This window comes from Dermacentor albipictus, chromosome 8 (assembly GCF_038994185.2).
Source record: "Dermacentor albipictus isolate Rhodes 1998 colony chromosome 8, USDA_Dalb.pri_finalv2, whole genome shotgun sequence".
Lineage (NCBI taxonomy): Eukaryota > Metazoa > Arthropoda > Arachnida > Ixodida > Ixodidae > Dermacentor > Dermacentor albipictus.
The window spans coordinates 99004914-99023252 of NC_091828.1; the positions used below are offsets into that span (position 1 = coordinate 99004914).

An 18339-nucleotide genomic window follows, 5' to 3' on the forward strand; every position below is an offset into this window, starting at 1 on the left:
GTCGCACAAATGTGTGCGTACAGTTTTAGTTAAAAAAGAGCGCTCGTGTTCAGTGCCTGCGAAAGCGAGTACGATGCCGTTAAGTTGATTGAGATGCTTTGTGCGCATCTTCTCTGCAATACGCAGTGCAGGAAAAAAATATGAGAGCCAAGGAAAGGAGAGGGGAAGTTATTTGTAGTTGTTTTAACTCTAGGAAAGATGAGTTAAAGGGAACTTAAGATCGTCGAAAAAAAAAAAGAAACTTGCCCCCGTTGACCACCAAACCTACAGCCTTCGCGTTTCCAAACTTGAGTTTTCCTTTTTCCTTCATGCTCTGGAAATGACAGATATGTCTCGCTTCTGTTGTCGTTGGCGTGACATGGAGCACTGGTTTAACGGGAATGTACTAAAAAAATTGTGTCTTCATTTCGTTGTTTATTTTTTTGTACTTGTTACGTCACCTACTGCCTGCACCGGTTCGGGAAGCCTCTCGAATGTCATAAGCGCCTCCGAGTTGCCTAGTCAGGCAAAACTTTACATGCTATAACGTTTTACACCTATTGAAATAGTGTCGAATCGTATTTCTGGGAAGGCCTATTGTACGTGTATAATTAGGCAAACAAAAGAAACATTTTTAAAGAAGGGAATTGCGCTAAACATGTCCTTGTCCTTACGTCCTTGTCCTTACTCGTCCGTGTCTTTTTTAGCGCAATTCCCTCCTCTAAGTATGTACGACCGACTCGCCCAACAACGTGCTCTCCTGAAAAGAAACATTCGCAAGAAAGCCGAGAAAATGCAGAGAGATGTTAATAGTAATCTTGGAGGCAACGTATTTCATTCGACTAGCGCGTGCTAGACGGCACCAAAATGCCACCGTCACAACAAACGCAATAGCTTCACCAAAGGGCGAAGAATTTGCACCTTGATAGCGCTCAAGTGTTGAAACGTGCTCTTGAAGCCGAGACTGATTAGCAACACCACGAATACGACAGCGGCACCGTATGCAAGAGGGCTTACTGTTACACTTCCACATGAATGGCCTTCAGGCTGCACTGCAGTAGTCGCCGCCGACGGCGAAGTGGACGGGTGAAGCGGACAGCGGCTATCTTAAGTATCGTTCCAATTCCGATCAAGGCATCAAATAAGACAAGTTTCGTGAAGGCAGGATCGAAGTCAAAAGCGATGCAGGCTAGTTTGCCGTCCAAAATAAGATGGCGGCTTCACAGGACGCTGGAAAACTCCACGCGAAGTTCGTCCGCGCAAAAAAAAAATGTAACTACTAAATGTAACTATCGCTTCCTATGTGCGTAATCTAAGTCGTCTTTTTCGTATGTTTGCACAAGCAAAAGAGTTAAAACTAAAAATATATGAGCGCTTCCTTAACCTTTTGTTGCCACCACTAGGTGGCGTCACATCGCAGAACTGCCTTCCCATCGTCTCCCAGGTGGTTCCACGCGCGTTCAATTACATGAGCTCGAAGCTGTCTCTTTAGCTACCTATATGTAGACTGTATTCGATAGTGGCCAGAGTTGGCCCAGACGCAACAGCAAGTGTACATGCGCATCTCGGAGGCCACTTGAGACCAACTTGAGCCGTCGTAACAGATGGCGCCACTCGCAGTTGGAGGTATGACGTCATCCTCTTTCTGCACTCACCTGCGCAGGCAGCGCAGGAGCAGATGGAGCGCAGGGCGTCTCGGCGCAACGTCGAAGACGCCAACGAAGGCGAGATCTTCCAGGAGGTGCGCCTGGATGACAATGGCAACATGGAGGAGGCACCCATCACCGGTATGATTGCACCTCTGTCTTCTCGCTGTCTTACAATCAGACTCACTTTGTAAACTGATTGCTGTGTTCAACTTTGCTCCTAAAATTGAACTTAGACTAGCCGCAGACAAACTGAAGACCTTCTGACTTCCTGCACTGCGGCCGCCAGCTTCGCGTTTAAGATGATTGGTGTGTGAAGAAGTTTCTGCATGCAGTGGTCTAGTTTCTTTCGAAGATCAATTAGGGTTGCACATGTACGCTCATTGTTGTCCCCCTGAAATCTTACATAACTCTTTTTCTTTGGCTACGTGAGTGCTGCTTACCGTAATCAGACGCATTTTGGCTATAAGAGAGGCGCTTTCGGCATGTTTATTATTTTTCATAGACTTTGTGGGGGAGGGGGACGTGTTGCGTAGAGCTCAGAGACGCCATTTTGTGACAGAACTGTGCCTATTTTTGTGCCTGTGGGCTGACGCGTCCGTGGCTCCACAGACTATCATGGGAACAATGTATTCATTTATCCTCCGAGAGCACCTTCATAGACTTCGTATATACATATAGTACTGTGGAAATACTTTTCAAGGGCTAAACAGTTTAATTACAAAGTCGAACTACGTGAAGCAGTGCGAATTGGACAAGCGCAAGCTTCAACCGTAAAATACGTAATAGGAGGTTCCAATATTGTGAACCAACCCCCAACGTTGAAGGTGACGTGTCCGCAGAAGTTCAGAGGCAGCCGGTCTTGGTTCACGTATATATGCTCTGTGGGAGGGAGCAAACCGCGCATTCATTTGGGGCTGGTTTCTAATTATCTCGTATGCACATAGTCTAACTGCAGACTCTGCCACCCGAAGTTGCTGGGGCCGACAGTCATTGTTGCCTTTTGCGGGTTCTCCTTCGTGGGGGCCTTCCACACTGCTGGAAAAAACCACTTGAATTGTGCCTGACGGCTTGCATTGCATGTTTCTATACATTGTCATGTATTTCAGTTGGACGTAAGCCTTTGTCACAGCCAGAGAAACCGAGTATTTTGCCAAGTTCGAGTAGGTGGCGCTCTTCAAGTGACCGTGACCGGCGCACAACGCGAATAGTGCGAATCCATCTCCTGCGTCCCACTGGAAGCTGCTGCCCAGAAATAAAAGTGCTGGACCCTCTGTCGCCTTCTCCAGACAGAGGGTCTGGTGAAGGCGACGTTAGGCGCCTATGGACAAATGGAATGACGATATTGTCCTTGGCCCAATCGAAGCCGTGTCCTCAAATGCATCGCGCTCCCCGGAGGACCTGGGTCCACTGACTGCCTGCAGTGATGGATGGACTGCACAGAAAAGAAAACGTGCGTGCACAATGTGCAAATGAACTCTGGGGTTCTACGTGTCCGAATTTTGGAAACACTATCTAATACGTTTCGAGGGCTACGTGACAACGGTGCTGGTAATTTGGGCATGGTTCAGTAATAAAAATAGTAATATTGACATAGTTCCAATTACATCAGAAATAAACGAATACAATCCGAGGCAAGGCCGAAACCGGACAAGCACCAGCTTCAAGCCTATAGTATACACCTTCCTCTTCTAGCCCCAGTTTTTTGGTCCCGTTGCAGCTAAGCTGCGTGATAACTGTAGCTGTAGTTTGCGCGGAAGTTGTGATCGATGCAGAGGTGCGATGCTTTAAAGGCTATACGCAAGATGCAATGGGGGACAACCAGTGGCGTAGCAACAAGGGGGGCCGGATGGCCATGGGTCCCGGGTGCAAGGGGCCAGTGGGGTGAAGGTGTCATATACGTCTGAAGACACCCGGAACTTGTTGATATCCTGGCGTTCCTTGACTACACCCGGGGGGGGGGGGAGGGCGACAGAAGACCTATGGGCCCCGGGTGCCAGAGGACCTGGCTACGCCACTGGGGACAACGTCTCCTCGTCGTCGTCGCAGGTAAGCTCCTTTCGGGTGACGACAAGTCAGCTGGCGGGGGGCCGTGGGCCCCGGGTGCAAGGGTCCAGTGGGGTGGGGGGGGGGCGTGTCATATACGTCTGAAGACACCCGGAACTTGTTGACATCCTCGTTTTCCTTGACTACACCCGGGGGGGTGACAGAAGACCTATTTGCCCCGGGTTCCAGAGGACCTGGCTACGCCACTGGGGACAACGCCTCCTCGTCGCCGTCGCAGGTAAGCTCCTTTCGGGTGACGACAAGTCAGCTGGCGGGGGGCCGTGGACCCCGGGTGCAAGGGTCCAGTGGGGTGGGGGGGGGCGTGTCACATACGTCTGAAGACACCCGGAACTTGTTGACATCCTCGTTTTCCTTGACTACACCCGGGGGGGTGACAGAAGACCTATTTGCCCCGGGTTCCAGAGGACCTGGCTACGCCACTGGGGACAACGCCTCCTCGTCGCTGTTGCAGGTAAGCTCCTTTCGGGCGACGACAAGTCAGCGGGCGGGGCGCTGCGCATCCCGACGGCGGTGATGTACTCGTTCGGCGTCGTCATGCTGCTCTCGTCCTGCGTCATCCTGGTGTCGCTCTTCTACATCATGTCGGCGGGTCGGCCCTTCTCTCCGCGGGACAAGCCGCTGCCCAAGCCGGAGCCCACGATGACCATCAAGCTGCGCGTGGCCGACCTGCCCGAGAGCTTCCTGGGCGCGCTGCGACAGCGGGGCGCGGGACCTGGAGCCGGCAACGGGTCGGCGGCCGCCACAGCGACAGGTGGGCGCTATTCTTAGAAGTATGGATATATACATTCTGTAGACCTTTTTAATGCTTTCCCATTAGGAGTGTCAAAGTGGATGGATATATACATTCTTGTAGACGTTCTTAATGCTTTCGCATTAGGAGCGTAAATGTGGATGTATATATACATTATGTAGACCTTCTTAATACTTTCGCATTTGGAGGGTCAAAGTGGATGGATATAAACGTTCTGTAGACGTTCTTAATGCTTTCGCATTCGGAGTGTAAATGTTGATGTATATATACATTCTGTAGACCTTCTTAATGCTTTCGCATTAGGAGGGTCAAAGTGGATGGATATATACATTCTGTGGACGTTCTTAATGCTTTCGCATTAGGAGTGTCAAAGTGGATGGATATATACATTCTGTAGACGTTCTTAATGCTTTTGCAATAGGAGTGCCAAAGTGGAAAAATTGTGCGTGTGTGTGTGTGTACGTGTGTTTGTGTGTGCGTGTCTGTGTGTGTGTGATTTTCTACGTTCGCTCGTGAAAGTGCGGATCACGCTAGATTTGTTAATGTCGTGCTGCGAGCTTGCAACATGCCTGTTTTTTCAAGTTTTGTGGTATATAGCTTACAGAAGAGAAGCAATATTGTTGTACCTCATTTACGTTGTAGCTGAGTTATGACCAAGTCTTCAGCTTCAAATATTCTTGCGCTGGTTATATCAAACTGCACACTGGTCCGCATATTCCATAGTGAGTGGTCCCACGTCTAACGCGTGACGGTGAGCCTTGGTGAGTTTCGGTGAATGAGGCCGGACGTCAACTCTCTGACCGGGGAAATATTTTACACGAGTAAGCGAGTGCCTGTGCTAAACTTGCGGCGTTGTCATCTGCTGACTGGATTTCAGGTAAACGTAACGTGGAAAGAGGCATCTTAAAAAGCGATGGTTTACCACTGGAGAGATTTCCAACCAAACCAATTAATGGCGACACACAATATCAACCGATTTACACTCTTTATTATCCTTAAAGGTGCAAATTCGTCCGTAACTCACGGGTTTTTATACCCTTTGGGTGTAAAAGTGTGAGTTACACGCAGAAAGCTTCCTCAAGTGAGTTGCTCAGTTTAAGAATGCTGAAGTGACTAGCGCAAGAGTGGACACGGGACAATAAACAGGCGACAAGGACAAGCGCTTGTCTTTAAGTCCTTCCGCTTGTCCTTGTCGCCTTTTTAGTGTCCCGTATCCCCTCTTGCGCTAGTCACTTCAGCATGGAATACCAACTAGCCCGGTCTCGCACCGGGCTAGTTGGTAACAGTTGGTAGTTGTAACAGTGCCGTCACCGTTTACAGAGGAAAATGTTAGCGTTAAAAAAACGCGAGAACGTGGATTATTCGTTTCCTGAATCGGCTTGGAGATTATGATAATAATATCTGGGGTTTTACGTGCCAAAACCACTTTCTGATTATGAGGCACGCCGTAGTGGAGGACTCCGGAAATTTCGACCACCTGGGGTTCTTTAACGTGCACCTAAATCTAAGTACCACGGGTGTTTTCGCATTTCGCCACCATCGAAATGCGGCCGCCGTGGCCGAGATTTGATCCCGCGACCTCGTGCTCAGCAGCCCAACACCATAGCCACTGAGCAACCATGGCGGGTGAGATTATGACAGGTTAGCATAGCGGGTGTGACATGCCGCCAGTGACATCGTTTTTTTTTCGAAAGCCACCGACATGAGTCGCGGTCACGGAGACGGTCGCCGGCACTCGCCGGCAGCGCCACCTCGCGTGGCCGGCGGCGCCACCGACCATCGCGCCGCGCCGGACCGTCCGGGCGAGCCGAGGATGATGGCCCAGGTGTACGGCGACGACGAAGGTTACGCGAACATTGGCAGAGTTGGCCCGATGCCCAGCAGGGGCGACTTCAAGGAGATCGTGGTCATCCAGAGCCCCATATGCAGCCAGGTGTGGGAGAGCCAACGCGTCGACTGCCACCCGGAGTCGGCTCCGAGCCACGAGTCCTGCCGGTGAGCCGCAGACCATCCGATGGGGGGGGGGGGTAGGGGAGGTAGCCTATAAGCCACTGATCCAATGCCTCTGTTTGAATGGCGTTTCTTCGTTGCACTTTGAATGTCTTCATATTCATGTCGTGGTTCTCGCACATAAATACCACAGAACTGACAGTACACAGTGCCTGCCAACTGGGAAGGACCCGGGGTACTAATCTGGACACTCAGATTTCGTCATGTTCTCGTATCGTGTTCGTGTGGGAGCCCGTCGCAATGTTTCCAATCCATCCAATTGATCTGATCAGTTCAGTCGATCTGGTTGGATCAGAGGAAGATACATTGTTTACGAAATGCAAGAGTAAAATGTTTGAGGTTGACTTCTCTAGCTTGCTGCTCTGCGTCGGGATAGCAGGAATGAGAGAGAAACTGTTACGCTCGGTGGAGGTGGGAGCAGAAATGCGCGAGAAAGCCGCAAGTCAAGTCCCGTGCTGTTCTGCACGTGCCGGGAGGGGGAAGGAGCAGTGCGCACATCCTCCTGTACTCCGGCTGTGGTGGCTGAGCGCGGCCGACCATCTTGGAGGCAGTCTGTGGGTGGATTCGAAGACTACGGAGCCCGAGATGACTGCTGGCTTCGTGTGCGATGTGTTCTCGCACGCCTGGTTCGCATTGAAGTTAGAGGTAGTATGGAGGGGAATTCGCTCGCCACTGCTGCCGCTCTTCTTCACGGCAGCTTTCTGACTTCGAGCCTGTGCCGTCATCAATTGAGATATGGTCATGTTTGCTTGTGTGCCCGTGACGGCAGCGTGCTCGTTAATGTAATTTCTGAGCGAATGTCCACAGCAATTTATGCACCCGATGAAACTGCTAACCTTACGTCGTATAGCTGTTTAATTAAATTTGCTATCGCAAGCAATGCGTCGTCTTTCGGGCGAAAACTGCAACTTCTGTGGCACAACTATGGCCAAGGATTGGATGGCTTTTTATGCACTTGTGTCGTGCTGCAACCAGGTAAATGGGGAATTAGTTGAGGAATGCCGCATGCGAATTAGCAACAAAGCTTCCTTAGTCAACTTTCGGCAGGTTCGCATTGTAGGACAGGGAAGGAAGAGAAGTAACATATTTCAAACCGCTATCTGTTATCCTGAATCTCTGTGAGGCCGGTTTTACCAACCATTCTGTTACTGTTGCCAAACCAACAAAACTCCAGTAGAACCTTTTTCGCGTTGAACGTCGACGTTAATGCGATTAGCAGTGAAGCAATCTCGCAATGCCAGAATGGACACGCTGCGCCATCTCGCGCAGCCACCGAATAGATTGCGCGTGGGGAGTTTCTGAACGTATAAATCAGATACATTTAGTCTGTCGGTAAACTTCCTAACGTTTGCGGATTACCGGGTCACCGAAGTCACGCACGGTAGCAGAAAAATGTATGAGTGACATTTTGTGGCTTTTTGTTCGAAAAATGTTTGTGTCGTGCCAATGTTATCGCCGAAGAAAAAAATGGTAGAATTGCTGAACGTTAACCGTTATGGCACTACCAACGCTTTTCACCGCCGCTGAAGTAGAAGATTTAAGTCACAGTGGTATTAGTTTTGCAAGCCCTCTTGCTAGACATTGCACCACCAGATGTCGCTACCAGCGTCGTTGCTGCACTACATCTCTGCGGAAACCAGGTATCAGCAAATGCTAAGATTGCGGGCTCACTGAAGCTCTCAATTGAAAGAAGAATGCCTGAATATACATACGCGGATTCAATACCACCCAGCACCGGATAATATTTGGAGTGCTTTTTTTTCGTCGTTGAAGAGCGGCGCGTACCCAGAGGTCAATGAACTCAAGTTGGCGTCAACGAAGTTCAGTGAAGAGCGACAGTAGTAGCGAAAGGCAAGCGGTTGGATGCAAGTACAGATACCGGAAAGTGGTTTCAAGTGCACTAAGAACACCAAAGTGCCTGAAGTTGCAATTTTTGTACTGGTAGTCACGCCAAAGCCCGCTCGTGGCGGATGCGTGCGGTTTGCTACGAGTTTGCCATAAGGGCTGCAGAAGCGATCGTCCCGATCGTCGTCATAATTGACCGTACTATTAAACGAGTGTGCCTGAAATAGTGAGGTGCAGTTGAAGAAACGTCAGCAGTTGACGTTTGACAATGCTCCATTGACAATGCTACTTAGCTTAAGTGATGTTGTCGATGGACATGCATGCGCATTTAGTTAGAGTATGGATCGATCAGGATAAACAAGCCAAGAACAATGTCGCTTAGCTTCGCTAATCTGGTGAGGGCCAACGCATTCAGCTATGACTGGGACTGAAGCGTGTCTAGTTGTGTCAGAACATCCTTCGCTCAGCCTCGAGCGTGCACCACAATTTGAACCTTCCACTCCAGTGAAGCATGATTTGACAAAAAAAAGAGACTGAGAGAGTGAATAGAAAGGTATTAAGGGTGTTTACTATCTGAGCGTCCCCATCCCATGTCCGTGCTACATTCAGTAATGCCGTAATACAGGCAGATCGTCATGGCGAAACCACGGCGAAGTTCGGGTGAAGTAAACGTAGGGTCAGACGAGGATTACTGTAGAGGACGGGAGCGCTGTTGTTGTTTCTTTATTTATTGACCCGTGCTGAAGTACTGTCTCAAGATACACACACACACAGGGAGAAAAATGTAAGCGTCAACCTGCACAAATTATCGCACCGCCTTCGCGAAAGACCTCGTGCTCGAACCACATGTCGCACGGTTTGCAGAACCCGGGGCTGCTGTTTCGAGCCCGTGAACGCGTCGGCCGAGAACCTGGAGCCGGGTTTCCAGCTGCCACCGGCCTGCTTCTACCCGGCCAATTACTTGGGCTACAAGGTGGACACCATCCAGCGGTCGCCCACGAAGACCGTTGTGCGCGCGGTCCGCGTCACGCCGTCGGGGCTGCCCGACGAGCTCCATGCTGTCCAGGTTGAGGTCATCAACTACAACGACAACACCGCCCGCATCAGGGTGAGCGAGCGTCCGGCTCGTGCAACGGGCGCGTGCATGTGTTGTAAACCCAGTTACATCAGTAAGTGTCCTTAAGGGTGCAAATCGGCCTATGTATCGCACTCTTACACGCGTAAAAAGTGTAACGGTGGGATTGATAGACAGAAAGCAGCCCTAAGGGTAAAAATCGGTCTGTGTCTCGCACTCTTACACCAGAAAAAAGTGCAACGGTGGGAGTTATAGATAGAAACACCCTTAAGGGTGCTAATTGGGGTACGTCTCCCACTCTTACATCCGTAAAATGTGTAAAGGTGGGAGTTAGACAGAAAGTACCCTTAAGGGTGGAAATCGGCCTATGTATCCCACTGTTACACTTGTAAAAAACGTAAGGTGGGAGTTATAGACAGAAAGCACCCTTAAGGGTGCAAATTCGTTTACAGTGCACGGGAAACGATATGTTACAAAAAAAGACTCAGTTTGGACTCCAGAAAAGATGACTCATTAGGTGTGGGTTTGAGACTTCAAATAAAATTCCTGAGCTTTGAGTGCCAGAAAACCATGATCTGATAACGATGAATGCCATAGAGGGGGACGGCGGAATAATCTCGATCACCTGGGCTTCCTTAACATTCAGCTAATGCACAATAAAGGACATTTTTTTTGCTTTTTGCGCTCAGCGAGATGCGGTCGCCAGGGCTGGGACACAAACCCGCGACCGTCGTGCCTATATCAGCCCAAGGCCGCAGCCAACGAGTCACTACGGCGTGTGGGCTTGAGCCTCTCGCGTGAATATATGCGACATGAGAAGCTTTCGCGGGTAACGTTACGTGCCGTGTAAGACTCGCGCGTTCGTCATGAACACTGAATCGTTGTATATGGCGTCTCGAGGGAAAGCTTAGGAGGTTCCTCGTCACGCCGATACACTCGAATTCAAGTTAAGGCAATTGCTCCGTAACGTTCGTTTCTCATGGGCCCGTCAACATTGTGGGAGCGAAGGTCAAATTTGTTCTTTAGCAAGCAAGATATACGTGCATATCGCACAGTTTTACTACAGAACACTAATTTAGCGCAATATATTTGTATTTGACAAAATGTTTTTCATCAGCTGTGGCCCCTTGAATACAGATATGGCTGTTCACCTTCACGTTGTTTTTAGGGTTACAAATAACGTTGCTGGGAGCTACACAGTGGTTCACGTACCCGTGACCCTCCTAAAGGTGGGCGCGAGCGACTAACATACGTTTCCATTGTTTCGCTATTTTCTGGCTTTAACTGACAAAAATACTGTTTGAAGTGTTGTTTTTTCGCTTCGTTTTGTAACTGCGACTTACTGTAGTGGCTGAATCTAGTGTGTAACTTATTAGTCTCGTAGGACATGAATCTGCTTTGCAATGTTGCTTTTCATACAAAAATAATAAAGAAGGATTTGACACACCATTTATCTGCAGCGTTGCTACTCTGCCGAGCAGTTCCGAGAACGACGTGGACAACAAAAACGTAATTTTTGAACCTGGCGTTTTGTTATAAACCACGAACATACACAAAATATGCAAGAAACTCAATATCGTACCAAGTGAAAAGAAATTCAGGAATACCAAAAGTTCAGAAATGATTTATTGTGGTCCGGGCATATTTCATCGTTTTTACAGATAAGCCAAACAGAGATAAAGAAGGCATGTTTATTAAAGATTGTTTCAGCAGTTTGAGTAAATTGCGCTTGACGTTGTATAGATGCTTAGCGTTTACATCTTCGTGGCCGCGATTATAGGGTACTGGCACATCGAGAAGCTGCGTAAACAAGATACACAGCAGTGCGGCGGCATTTGACAATCGCAGTCGTGACCAAGTGAGCAGGACGCACGGCTCGGTTGTGGAAGGGGCGGGTCTCAAATGTTACCGCGAGACACTCACTAGTTTATAAGACGAGTGCAAACAACCTTGCTACCCCCTCCCCCCTCCCTGCCTCTCCCCCAGCGAGGCATCCGGCATTCCAGCGGTGTGTTGTAGGGGAGGGGTTTGTTCGAATCGCTAAGCTTGCCGGGCCAGAACCAAGACTAAATAAAAGAATAAAAAATCCAGGACGGCGAATCGACAATAAGGATAATCCGCTGAAAATCGGTTACCACCAGAAGAAGCAGAACAACGGAGCACCGATGTGAACGTGGCCACCATGCTCGAGTATTAGCACGATGAGAAGCAGGTGCGTCCATGACGTCACGTGAAAAAATATATCTGTGCTCCGGCAACCATGCCCGCAGGTTTATGACCCGAGGTCATCGCGGTACGAGGTGCCGCTGCCCAACGTGCCTAAGAGAGACCACTACTTCCCAGTGATGTACGACACCTCGGTCAGCCCGGCCGGAGACGTCGAGATCATCCGGCCAGTGTCCAGAAAAGTGGTGTACGTATCGGCTGGCTACGCTGATAACCCTTGTGGATAGCAAACCTCACTGACGTGAAGGCTGACTTTCTGCACGAATGGGACCGGAAAGGAAAAAAAAAATGATGCCGTTCTGCCGGCAGCTTCTAAAGACCTCTACCCGGTGCAATTTTGACATTAGATTGCATGTACTTGTGCTATAGTTGGTAGGGAATCGTATAAGAAAGTTGAGACAGTTTAAAGAATTGAGGTCGCAAGGAAAGTTATGAAGGTCTAGTCATCCAATGCAGTCTTTTGCCGCCCTCAAGGTGCATTCCCCCTGTAATGATAGAAGTTGATGAGCTGAGGCAGTCTAGATGTATGGCGTTTCGTATTCACCAAACCACTAGATACGACCGCATACGGGTAGTTCCAAATGGAAGATATTTACACGAAGGCCCTGGATCTTGCCACTTAAACGCATATTCATATAGGAAATGTCTCCAACGTCAAAGAGGCTCCCGCAAAAAAGGCTTCTATCTCAATATACAAGAGTCCTTGTAGGTCTCGCCACCTGAAGCACAAAGGGACAGTGCACAGCAAGCTTGCAACTTTTGAAAAACGTGCAACAGCACTCGAAGGTGATGGTCAACATCCTCACAAATCGTTCTTCTTTGCTGGGGCCCGAAAGGACCATAGGGTTGACATAGAACGCGTCCTATGCAAATAGTACACGCTAAGGAAAGGGTGTTTTCGCATCTCTGTAACCAACTTCCTTACACTGTGAACTATGAACGCCGCATAATTGAAAAACGTGTTTAAGCGAATTATTGAACCCGGTTGAAAGGGTGACTTTTTTTGCAGAATTGCAACTTTTACCCTGATATGTGCTTTGTCGAAATGAACACTACCTTTTATTTTTACGGCGATATCTTATATTTTATCGAAGCCTAAGTCTTCTTCGACATCTGTCTGAAGTAATCCCGATGTATCTTCCGAAGTATCTTCCGAAGTGTGTATCAAAATATGAAGCGAGACAGAAAACTGGCGCAGCCTGCATGCAGGACTCGAACCTGCAATTTCCCAGTCGGAATCGGTACGCCTGTAACACTCGGCCCACACAAACACGGATAATAATACAGCACATAGCAAATACAGCACATAAAGCAAATAATACAGCCCCTTAGCGGCGTAGTGGTACCTCTAGCTGCTCTGATAGGCTGAAGTTACGATTTTCAATGCTTCGATTTATATGAATCCGCACCAAGGTTAAACAATTTCAGCGAAGTTAGCTGTGAGATTTGAAATGCAGGAAGCAGAGAAGAGGACAAAGTAGTTGCGTCTCATTCCAGTTTACGACCAGGGCACATCCTCCCTGCAAAATAAATGTTCTGTTAGCATCGGCAGTGGATTGCTCCCTCGGGCACATGCGAGCTTTTATTCAAACCGACATTATATGAAAGGGCGCGGGAATTGCTGACCTTAACAATGCGCCGGCCCCGATGGTGCACCTGAAAGAACGTGCACCTGATGAACTGTGTTTGGCTGACGCGCTATTATTCGCTGACGATTCCCAGCTGATCTGTAAAACAACGCTAAGCTGAAACTTAAACGTAGCCAGCGGCAAAAAATCTCGAAGAGCGTGGTACAGGATGTAAAAGAAAATGCCACGTATTTTCCCCTTCACCACCGGGGCCTCCATGTACATGAATTAAGAGGCTGACATGCATAGACTACCGTCCATATGACCTGCTCGAACTACGACTTGACGCAAACTGCACGTGTAAGTGCCCGAACACCCTTAAATTCCGCAAGGTGTATGTTTCACAAAAAACACCCTTCTAGGGCCATGAGATTAATGAAAGGGAGCACTAAGGGTGTTCTTATAATGAATGCAGCCACTTACAAAATTTTCAGAGAAAGCACACTCTTAAAACAATTGCACTCTTTGGGGTGTACAATTGTCCCACAACGATAATCATCTCCCTTGCTTGCGTTTGCTTTCTTGAAAACTCGGCGCTCGCTACCTTGCTGCCGAGAATGCTATGTCACGCTGCTAACGCGCAAGCCGTTCGTGACTTGGAAGTACCGGGCTCGCAGCGTTAAAGAAAGGAAACGCGAACAAGACAGATTACCATTATTGTTGTGAGACTAGGTAAGCCTCAAAAGTTGTATGTACATTTTTAAAGAGTGTAGGGTGGCGGGGGAAAGATGACGTTTCGACACGCAATCCACCCTCGTGGTTGTTATTTTTCTGAGTGTGTGTTGTTCCGGTACAACTAAAAAGCAAGTTTTCACATTGCGCTTGCTTCTGTATTGGCATCTGATGACGTCACGCGAAAGTTTTCACTTCCACGCTTGTAGGTTCCACACAAACTTGTCGACGCTGGTATTCGCCGACCAGTTCCTTCAGATGTCCACCTACATCCCGTCGCGTTACGTGTACGGAGTCGGAGACGTCAAGTCGCCGTTGCTGCGGAGCACAGACTGGCAGAAGATCACCCTTTTCAACGCTGGGAGATCACCAACGGTGAGAGAGAGATTTAATGAATACCGGAGAGAGTTGCCTGGAGCCATGCCCAGCGGGATACTCCAGATGGAACGGATGCGAAAAATGAGATGACGTGCAGAACTCGCAACGGAGATACGTGACACACAGAAAACACAGCACTTTAACACCTAAGTGGGTCACTGAGATTAGTGTTTCTAAGAAAGCACAAAAGTGCTTTCATTGCGCTAGGTTAGGCTGGGTTAGGACAGACAGTGCTGGGCAAAGGACGTCTCTTGGTTCAAAGGATGACATGTGGCGAATGTTGAGTCCGGACATTAGGGCCATTCTTTGTAGTAGACCCACGGAGCGAGCTCTTTGTCGCTGTAGGCCTAGCAAAGTTCAAAGCGTGCTGCGAAAGCACGTGAGCTAGGCAGACGGCAAACAAGACCGTGTGACAAGTGAATGAGGAATAAGTGAAAACACTGGTTGGACATTACGGTGGGGAGAGTACTTATGAATGCTATTGTCTCGGATGCGGACAGCATACTGTGATACGTCGAAAGCATTTTGTAATTGCCCCTATTTCCAGGGAATTTCCGCAGATGCAGTCGACCTAACCTTGCGTGAAGGCAAGCCGGGTCATCAGACGAACATGTGTGGTGGGAGTTTGCCATTACCCCAAGCTTGACGCTACTCCAGCAGGCACTATAGCGTCTAGATTTTGCAATGTCTGCTCAAGAATTTGCGTAAGCGCGGAAAATAGGTACAGTGGACTCCGGTTGAACGAAAGTGGCCTAAACAGAAGTGCCAGATAAACGGGACGAGGGCGCCATCTTGGGTTGGCCACGCATAGGAACAATAGTAACAAATTCCAGTTAAACGGAACAGGAACCGAAACTTCACCTACCTCATCGGCTGTCATGCTTCGTATGAACCAGGATTACAAGAAGTTCGATTGGTGATGTGAAATAGCCAGGAAAATTTAATGCATCAGTTATGTGCGCTGTTGTGGCATTCGTCGCTACTCGTGGAGCGTTCGCGTTGCCTAGATTTCGCGTTCTTTTGTGCATCAAGGTTGCACTCGTAAAAAAAAAAGAAACAAACTGAGCAGCTACTCCATGAATGTAGCTTCGATACTCCAGGCAGAGCACAATAAGTACAATAACGTTTTTTTCTTTTCATCGGGAGGGAAATAAAACACCCGACGCTTTCGAAATAACTCGACTTTTCGTAATTTTTTTCTTGCGTCCTTCGCAGAAACTAAACTTCCGATAAACGGAACTCTATTTTCTGTCTCTTCGACTTCCGCTTAGGTCGAGCCTGCGTATATGGTGTCTTGTTTTGCGGTGTTAATACAAAACCGATGACTCACTGACCCTTTTTTTGTAATGAATCCTCAACTAGCCGTATCGTCTACGGATACAGATGCAGACACTGATATTTTTCTATGCCTTTTACTCCAAATAAAATGAGCAAAACGAGAACAACGTTGAAAGCGGGAGCCAACGTTCCGGCAAGTGGCCTTCTCTTTTCCAAGGCCTTGGAAAAGACAAGGCCACTTGCCACAATTGCAAGGCCACACGTGAATACATCGTCTTCAATTTCCATCTCCAGCTTTCCCCTGTTTTAGCTCGATAAACATTCTTAACCATTTAAGAGGAAGCTTTAGCTCGGGCCCAACTACGACGCGGCCTATTCAAATACATGTAAAAACGCAAAAACGTTTTTCTGAGATAACCCCTGGACCGATTTTCATGAAATTTGTTGCATTTGAGAGAGGATGATAAATTCTAGTGACTTTTGGGAGCGGAATTTTGATTTAGGGCTTGAATTTTGTTAAAAGGATTTTCAAAAATTCAGACGTTTGAAAAAAATAGAAGAACGAAGTTTACAAGCTAATAGCTCTGCATCAAGAACAGATATCGCGATTCTGTAAACGGCATCCATTAGACCATTCAAAGCGGACAAATTTGATATGTCATTTTACATCTTACGTGAATTTGTTACGTTGTTTACAAAGGTTCTGCAAAAGTTGTAATTACACATTACTCCATTTTTTGAGGTTCATGTGTAACATATCAATTTTGTCCGCTTTAGATGTGCTATCAGGTACAATTCACAGAATTGCGATATCATTTTTTCTTGCTGAGTTACAGAATTGTAAACTTGATAGTTTCGTTTTCTGAAAATTTGCGATTTTCGCCAAATTTTTATAAAAATTTGACGACCTAAATCGAAAATTCGAAACCAACAGTCACTAGATTTTAAGCTTTTCTTTTAAATGCAGCAAACCCCGTCAAATTTCGTGTAGTGGTTGCCGAGAAAAACTAATTCTACTTTTACATGTATTTAGATAGGAGCACCCGAGCTAAAGCTTCCTCTTAAAGAAGTCAGGTTACGAAGACCCTTCCAGGTGAGCGTATAGTTCGTGCAGGCCCAAATGACGGGTGTCTTCTTTTTTTGTGTCTGTGTGTTCGCAGGAGGGCAAGAACTTGTACAGTAGCCACCCGTTCATGCTGGTGCACGAGGAGACGGGCGAGAGCTGTGGCATCTTCCTGCTCAACAGCAATGCCATGGGTGAGCGATGGGCTGGCACGTGGCCCAAAGGCTACCCTCATCACAGCTGCGATGGACATCCCTGTTGCCGAGTGAATGCTTTGAAGAATGAATCCTGTCGACGTCCAATGGTTTTCTGGCGTGGTGTAGGCGATTTATGCACATAGCCACAAGACCCAGATTTTCAGAAAAAGAAATGTTGGGGAATAACCACTCGGTCCGTGCACACGCATACTATATGTAAAGTCCGCAAGGTTAGGCAATTTGAAAACAATTTCGAGTGACAAGTTAACTCTTCCTATGTGATTTCGCAATTTTCAACAATTCTGGTGGAAAGGTTGCTGGCCCAAACTGTGAAACCGGCTCTCTACAGTCACATTCGCAGTTTTTTTTTCTTTTAAATGCAGATATTTGTTGTTAACATCATCATCATCCTATTTTCTTTATGTCCACTGCAGGACGAAGGCCTGTCCCAGCGATCCCCAATTGCCGCTCCTTTGCGCTAGTTTGTTCCAACTTGCGCCTACAGATTCCCTAATTTCATCACACAACGTGATGATCTGCCGCCCTCGACTGCGCTTCCATTCCCTAGGCATACTGTGACTCTAATGGTCCGCCGGTTACCTACCATACGGATTACATGGCCTACCCAGCTTTATGTATTTATCTTAATGTCAGCTTGAATATCAGGTATCCCCGTTTTCTCTCTGATTCGCACCACACTATTCCCTCGCTTAACGTTATGCTTATCATATTTCATTCCATCGCTCTTTTCGCCGTCCCGAACTTGTTCGCTAGCTTCTTTTTCAACCTCCAAGTTTCTTCCCTGTATTTATCACCGGTGGAATACGATGATCGTAAACTTTCTTTTCAACAACAAGGGTATACGCCCCCAGTCAGCATTTGGTAATACCTGCAGTGTGCACTACCACCGATTTTTATTCTTCTGTAAATTTCCTTCTGATGGTCAGGGTTCCCTGTGAGTAATTGACCTAGATAAACGTACTCCTGCAGAGACTCTAGTGGATACGTCACAACTGAACAATGCAACAGCTTAACACTCATCAAATCAGGGGTGCCGAGGAAAACGTTTTTACTTCTTATTCTCACGTAGTCAACAGCTCCAAGCTTGCGTGACGCTTCCTCTGAACAACGTCCCGACGGTGACGTCTCGCAGACATCCTGCTCAAGCCGAGTCCCTCGGTGACCTTCCGCACGACGGGCGGCATTCTGGACGTGTTCGTGTTCCTGGGGCCCACGCCGTCCGAGGTGGTGCAGCAGTACACGGCGCTCGTGGGCCGGCCGGCCATGCCGCCGTACTGGGCCCTGGGCTTCCACCTGAGCCGCTGGGGCTACGCGAGCATCGACGAGGTCAAGGAGACCCGGCGCCGAAACCTGCGCGCCGGCATACCCGTCGAGGCGGTGTGGCTGGACGCCGACTACATGGAGGCCCTGCGACCCTTCACCTACGACAAGATCCGCTTCGCCGGTCTGCCGGAGTTCGCGCAGGACCTGCACAAGCGGGACATGAAGTTTGTCCTCACGCTG

At 48.3% G+C, this 18339-nt stretch overlaps 1 protein-coding gene across 2 annotated transcripts in view; it reads left to right on the plus strand.

The window, feature by feature from the left end:
- LOC139048890 (lysosomal alpha-glucosidase-like) overlaps positions 1-18339 on the plus strand; it is a 108269-nt gene that overhangs the window by 71940 nt on the left and 17990 nt on the right. For both annotated transcript variants that reach the window (XM_070523810.1, XM_070523811.1), the window contains exons 4-11: positions 1643-1766; positions 4144-4443; positions 6138-6438; positions 9163-9406; positions 11644-11786; positions 14109-14274; positions 16716-16812; positions 17969-18339. In XM_070523810.1, coding sequence (XP_070379911.1) covers positions 1643-1766; positions 4144-4443; positions 6138-6438; positions 9163-9406; positions 11644-11786; positions 14109-14274; positions 16716-16812; positions 17969-18339 — 1746 coding nt within the window. The remainder of the gene's footprint in view (positions 1-1642; positions 1767-4143; positions 4444-6137; positions 6439-9162; positions 9407-11643; positions 11787-14108; positions 14275-16715; positions 16813-17968) is intronic.